The 6,891-nt window shown below is 47.8% G+C and overlaps 1 protein-coding gene across 5 annotated transcripts in view; it reads left to right on the top strand.

Moving 5' to 3' along the window:
• The first annotated feature begins 134 nt into the window (after nt 1-134).
• The window catches only part of GLT1D1 (glycosyltransferase 1 domain containing 1), a 115,319-nt gene continuing 108,562 nt past the window's right edge, over nt 135-6,891 (top strand). For 4 of the 5 annotated variants that reach the window (XM_059893675.1, XM_059893672.1, XM_059893674.1 and 1 more), the window contains exons 1-2: nt 135-642; nt 757-1,031. In XM_059893675.1, the coding sequence (XP_059749658.1) occupies nt 904-1,031 (128 nt within the window). In that variant the 5' untranslated portion in view covers nt 135-642; nt 757-903. Of the gene's footprint in view, nt 643-756; nt 1,045-6,891 lie in introns of all 5 variants that reach the window. The other variant, XM_059893677.1, reaches the window with a different exon arrangement.

Raw genomic sequence — 6,891 nt, 5'->3', positions numbered from 1 at the left:
CTCTCCCGCCGCCGCCGCCGCCCTTCTCGCGAGACTGGCCCCGCCGGCCTTCTCGGCCCGCCCCGCGAGCGGCCCTATTGGGCGAGCCCGCAGCACCGCCCGCCGGGACTTCCGGTTCCGCCCCGGAAGCCTGCCCGGGCGGGGGACCTGCTTCCGCTAGCGGTGGTGCCGGAGGGCTGGGGTGTGACCCCAGAGAGGGTTTTGAAAGTGAAATCAGAGGCAGGCCGTCCGAGGTTCCGAACCCAGACTTCTTACGGTGGCTTCAGCCTCTGCCTGCCCTCCAGGCTAGTTTGCTCAGGCTGGCCCCTGCTCCCGCGCCCGGCCTCCTGCCTCCCTGCCCTGGGACCAGGTTTCTCTGTGCTCTGTTGACATTGGGAGCAGAGAGTTCTTTGTGGCGTGCGTTCTGTGCACTGTAGGATGGGTAACGGCATCCCTGGCCTCTCCTGCACTAGATGCCCGTGCCACCCCGCTCCCCAGTTGTGCCAAGCAAATCTGTCTCCAGACGTTCCTAAATGACCCGCGGTGGAGCAAAGTCGCCTGCACTGAGAACCACCGCCTGAGAACAAGCTCAGAGCCTTGTTTCCTTGTCGCATGGCTGGCCTCCTGTTTTCCTTCAGCCCTCAACTGGACTGGTGACTCCTTGTAAGCATTTCTTGACCAGCCCATCTAAAGTGGATCCCACGCCCATCCCCTTACCCTGTTTTAGTTCCCCCCCATGGTAACTGCCACGTTTTTTGTTTATTCCTTTGTCCCCAGCTTGTACGTGGTCCCCACAATGATGAGCTCCATGGTGGCCGGGTTCTTGTGTGTCTTGTTCCTCACCATGCCCTCCGGCACCTACACCAGTGTGGGACATTTCACCGGAGTGGAGCGGAAGGGTGTTCTCCAGAAACGGCCTCCAGCATGGCTTCAGAAGTTGGGACCCAGGGCTGTCATAATTCAGCTCATGTGAGACCATTTCTTCTTCTTCCTCCACCCTTAACTCCAGCTAAAACCAGGATGGAGCAATTACCTGGGAAGTGGGCTTGCTGGTAGGTCATCTGGGTAAGTAGTCCTTCCTAAAAGGCTTGAAGTAGCATGTATTAACTTTTTTATTTTTCAAAATGTCTGATATCTTGACTGTTGCCTAGCAAGGTGCTGGCACACAGTGGGCAGTAGATACATATTTAATGAGAGAATAATCGGATGCCAAAATAGGACTTGTCCCACCCTATCCATTAGTGCTAATCACCTTCAGCTGTCAGCTCAAATGTCACTTTCCTGATCTTCCCAGATTAGACCAGATCCCCCTTTTATATGTCATTAGAGCACAGTATACGTTTTTCTTACACCGCACCCATTATAATTTATAATTATTTATTTTGTGAAGCTCTTTAGTAGCTGTCTTAAAAGCTAGGAGGGATGAGATTTTGTTTGTTTTGTCCACTACTATATTCCTAGAATCTAGGACAGCACTCGCCAGTGATAGATATGTGTGCAATTAACTGAATAAGTGAATGACTGAATATTTGTTGAATTGTAAATGGTGCCGGAAGAGTGTCTTATGTTCACCTAATTTTTTTTGAGACTCCCGTGATGTTCCACAGCATGTATTAGTATCCTAATTTCGCTAGTGGAAAAAGCAAGCCCCTCAAGATTCCGGTCTAGGATCACACATCTCGTAGGCATTAGAATTCAGACTTGAGTAAAAGGCTCAAAACTAATTGCTAGTCCAGTGCTTCTTCTACACCCTAGCTGGTACATAAGTCAAAAACCACGAGTATCTGTTTTAAGACTGACGGCATGATACGCTCAGGCAAAGAGCAGAATAACATTAAACGTGGAATGAAAATAAAGCCATTCACCTTGAATCATGTGGTGACTTAGTGGTGAAGCTCTGCCCAAAACAGATGTGCCATTTTGGATGACAGCAAGCTAACCCAGTTGGGTTGTCTTGTTTAAGAAGGATAAAGCCAGGTGAAAGGGGGGTGGGAGGTGGCAGTTACAGAGCTTAGGATGTGCACCCAGGACTCGTGAGCACTTGTTGCTGGTCCGCGGCAGGTCTGCTGTGCTCCCCAATCTGTGTACCCAGAGGCTGCAAAACAAATCCAGCGGGCAGAAATGTTTTCATGTGGTTGCGATGTTTAAAAGAAGCGAACCAAGACCATATAATTCAAGATTCCATTTCTATGAAATGTCCAGAGTAGGCAACTGTATGGGGACAGAACGCAGACTGGTGTGTGATTGCCAGTGCTGGGGGGAAGGGAAGACTTGGGAGTGACCGCTAAAAGGTGCGGCATTTCTTTTTGTAGTAATGAAACGTTCTGAAATCGTGGTGATAGTTGCACAACTCTGTGAATATACTAAAACCCACTGAATTGTATACTTTTTTTTTTAAGGAATTCCTTTTATTTTTAATTATTTATTTATTTATTTTTAGCTGTGTTGGGTCATCGTTTCTGTGCGAGGGCTTTCTCTAGTTGCGGCGAGCGGGGGCCACTCTTCATCACGGTGCACGGGCCTCTCACTATCGCGGCCTCTCTTGTTGCGGAGCACAGGCTCCAGACGCGCAGGCTCAGTAGTTGTGGCTCACGGGCCCAGTTGCTCCGCGGCATGTGGGATCTTCCCAGACCAGGGCTCAAACCCGTGTCCCCTGCATTGGCAGGCAGATTCTCAACCACTGTGCCACCAGGGAAGCCCCGAATTGTATACTTTAAATGGATGAACTGTGTGGTATGTGAATTACATTTCAATAATGCCGTTACCAAAAAAAAAAAAAAAAAAGTGAGCCAACAGTTAAAAATTGGGAGGTTTCACATATAAATTTGGATGCCCTGCTGCTCTTGAAAACACAGATGGGAGCCCTGGCAACACTGGGACGTGTGGCTGCGTGACACTGGTGACCACCTCCCGCCCCTGCCTGAACCACGCCTCTGGTATTTGTGCCTTTGCGCATTCTTTGCAGGTCACAGTGCCAAAGGGCTGAGCCTGTGACCTGCTTTGGTGAAGAGACTGGCAGAAGCGTCCCTGAGCCAGGCCTGAGCGTAAACCTTAAGAATTTCTTTTGTGCCTTGGGAGCCCTGAACCAGCTACCTTGCTGGAGAGACCACGCGTTGGGGGAGATTCTGCAGCTACATGGAGAAGGGGTCCCGATGCCTCAGCCTCCCAGCCCACCTTCCCGATGAAGGAAGACACACAAGTAACCACCAGCAAGACCAACAGGACAAACTGCCCAGCTGAGCCTCCACCCAGATCGCAGAAGTAACAGATCGCAGGTGAACAAATTACATAGTTGTCATGTTAAGCTGCTAAGTTCTGGGGAGGTTAGTTAGGCAGCGTCAGGTAATGAAAACACACCTGCCTTCCCCCAGAGCCATGATCTGCTCACACCAGGTAGGCGCCCCTGCCTTTAGACGGGGCACCAGCTGTCTGGCTTACACAGATCCTCCCAACTCTCTGTTGTCTTATTTTTCTCCCAGTAGAGAAATCGTTCCCCACATCTGCACTGTCCACTGTCCAACTTAAATTCGCTCACATTTCATACAGTGAAATATTTTGTTTCTCAGTCATACCAGCCACATTGCAAGTGCTCAGTGGCCCCAGGTGACCAGTGGCTGCCACATTGGACAGCACAGTACTGGTCACTCCACCGCTACAGAAACTTCTGCTGGACAGCCCTGCTCTATATTAACGCGCGGCGGGCCCGATTGGCTGCTTGTCACCAACATCCACACCCTCTTTCTCCCTGCTCCCCACCAGCTACCCACAGAGCTCAGAAGAAACCAGCTTCACCTTTGTTTCTGGATCTGACTAGTCAACACCAGTGCTAAGTCTCTAAGGCGTCTTCACAGTGTTCAGAAACCTGGACTCTAGCCATGCTGGATGTGAATTTCCCCTGGGGCCCAGGAGAAGACAAGTGACACAGATGGGCCCAGTCGGGCTAAAGGAAAGGACTTTTACTCAGTGACTGCAAGAGAGATACACCCTTCCAGACCAGGCGTGAATTAGGACGCCCATAGCCCTAGTTGCCGGGGGGCAGCTATTTCACAATCATGTGATAAGCCAGTGTAGGATGAAGCCAGCTGTGTGGATAGCACAGTAAAGAATCAGAGAGATGTCACATAACAAAAGATAGTAAACCTGATATTGTTTAAGCCACTGTGTTGGATTTTCTGTTACGTGTAGCCCCAAACCACCTATTGTGATTCGATCAAAAAGTGGGAAAATAAAAAATATAATAAGGGAGGGCAGCCTGATATTTCTCCCCCCACACACAGCCCAATTCGCTTTTAGAGTTTTCTCTCAGAAAACCGCTCGCGGGCTCTAGAGCGCAGGCTCAGTAGTTGTGGCTCATTGGCTTACTTGCTCCGCGGCATGTGGGATCTTCCCGAACCAGGGCTCGAACCCGCGTCCCCTGCATTGGCAGGCAGGTTCTTAACCACTGCGCCACCAGGGAAGTCCTCTTAGAGTTTTCTGCCTGGTCCCTGCGATCAGTGAGCTCGCAGCCTGTGTACTAAGCCCCAAAGATTGAATACCTAAAGAACTGATAATTGATGTACGTTGAGTCTCTCCACTTTGTTGGGTATACTTGTGATACACCCCCTGTTCCTGAAAGTAGTCGTATGAGTCTCTCCCATGCACCTAAAATAATCAAATAAATAAAAGACCTAACTCATACAGCAGGCGTCCAGGGATAGGTGACACCGTCTTATCAAGTTTTATGGGCGGCCTCTTTGCCTCCAGGGCCCTCTGGGAAAGAGGACCTTACCGCAAGTATGCTTGTGGTGTGGGCTGGAATTCGAAATGCGCTGTTTGCTCAAAACCCAGGGCCCTCCCTTCTCTGCCGTCACCCTGTCCCCTGTGCCTTTCTCGGAGCAGAACTCAGAGAAGATGCCCTCTGATGGGAGGTATTCAGAAACCACCCAAGGTGGAGGGCATTTCAGGGGCTGCCCAATTTCTCTGACTTCGTTCGTGATATTTCTGCTTCTCACTTCACATCTGCATGGCTCAGCCCTTGCGACCAGACAGTGGCATGTGCTTACGCACAGTTTCAGCTTCCTCAAAACGCTGGCTTACAAGTAGTCATCGTGGACTTTCTCCACCTCCACGCGTCGCTCACTCGGTCAACAAACTGCTGACCACCTTCCTCACGTGTCATGACGGCTCCTTGTCAGCACTCACGGACAGTGCTTCTGCTTTTCTGTTTCCCAGTTCCCTGCAGAGGGACTTAGGCCCAGCTCATCTTTGTGCATCAGGCCATGGCATAGGTCACTAGCTAAAGTCGCAGGCCATGTCATCGGTCTTTCGACTCTCCTCAGGTATGGAAAGTTGTCAGAAATTCTGTTTATTGCAGGGAGTCCCTGTTGCAACAGTTCTATCTGGCTGGGGATAATCTAGGTAGAAGCAGAAAATAGAAGGACTAAAAACAGAGCCAACCAATGGAATGGAATCAAGTCTTGTTTTCTGGAGCCCAAACCAGAGCCATACCAACCCGCCTTTGTGAGAATGAATTCAGCTTTCAGAATGACCTGTGTTTTATTTTTACAGAAGATGTGAGAGCATGTGACCAGGAAGATGGGTTTTGATTTGACTCTTTTGAAGCACTTGCTTTATTTGACCTTTGGAGTAGCAACCTCTGCTTCTTGGGTTCTTTCCCTCCTGGGTTTTAAAGACCCACAAGACATCTGCAAAAGTCGGGCATTCACAGATAGAAAGAGGGAGGTATAAGAGGGAATGAGAGAGTTAAGTGAAAGAAAGTGAACTTCTGTTTCTTCCTATTTGAAGTACAAGATGTGAACAAATGTGGGACCATGCCTAACCATTCTCTTTTAACTACCACTTTAAAAAAATTCCTTATAAATATCTTAATTTATGTTGCAATCATAAAATAGATACTTGGTAGTTATAAGTGTATTTATTTTGAAAATTCGGCCTTACAGGAAAGATCAATGGAGATGAATCCAAAGGATAAAAATTGAAGCACATACATGAAATAATTCATCATGTGATAATTAAAGGCATTTCCAATCCGTGGGGAAAAGAATGGATTATTCAATAAATTCTGTTGGAAGAAAGTAAATGTGGGGAAAATTGGCTTCACATATTGTACTGACATAAATTCCAGATGGATAAAATATTATCATGGACAAATTGAAAAGATAAAAGCGTTAAGAGAAAATTGGGCAAATATAAAATCTCAGGAGGGGAATGGTTTTCTAAGCCTAACACTAAAGCCATAAAGGAAAAGTTAATTGATTTGACTCCATAAAGATATAAAACTTATCTGTAAAAAAGAAAAGAACAATTGCAGTTAACAGCAAACAAACTGAAAAAAAATATTTGAAATACATATGACAAAGTTGCTGTCCTATTTTATAGAGTTCTTTGGAATCTTATGAAATGTATTGGATAAGCATCCAATAAATAAAATTGGCAAAGTGAATGTCCAGGCATCATGGGGAAGAGCTGTCCCGTGGGCCTAGTCAGCACCTATTCCTCCTCTGGTAAGAGAACCTGGATTTTCTAGGGAAATCAGTGCTCCCTGTGGTTCAGGTAGGACTGGCTGGTCCCCTAGGCTAGGAATGGTCATGTGACCTAAGCCCATCCAATCAGCAGTAGTCCATCTATTGCACTACAGCGGCTGGTTCAAAGATGGACATGCGACCCAAATTAGTTTAATCAGAGCTAACCCCATGACTTATTCTGGAGTAACCAGGAAAAAACATTCCTCTTTCTGCTAGATTTGGAATTATAAAGATGTGAGCCTGGAGTTGCTGGGAACCATCTTGTGAAACCCAAGAATTAAGCAACCCAGAAGAAGGTTGAAATGAAGTGAGAACGCCCTTGTTTCAAAATGACATTTTCTAGGTCTTGGTTCTGACCCTGGCTTAAAGTAGCTTCCCCCCCCCCCCC

The sequence above is a fragment of the Balaenoptera ricei genome, chromosome 14, assembly GCF_028023285.1.
Source record: "Balaenoptera ricei isolate mBalRic1 chromosome 14, mBalRic1.hap2, whole genome shotgun sequence".
Lineage (NCBI taxonomy): Eukaryota > Metazoa > Chordata > Mammalia > Artiodactyla > Balaenopteridae > Balaenoptera > Balaenoptera ricei.
This window is presented reverse-complemented; position numbering and strand designations above follow the sequence as displayed.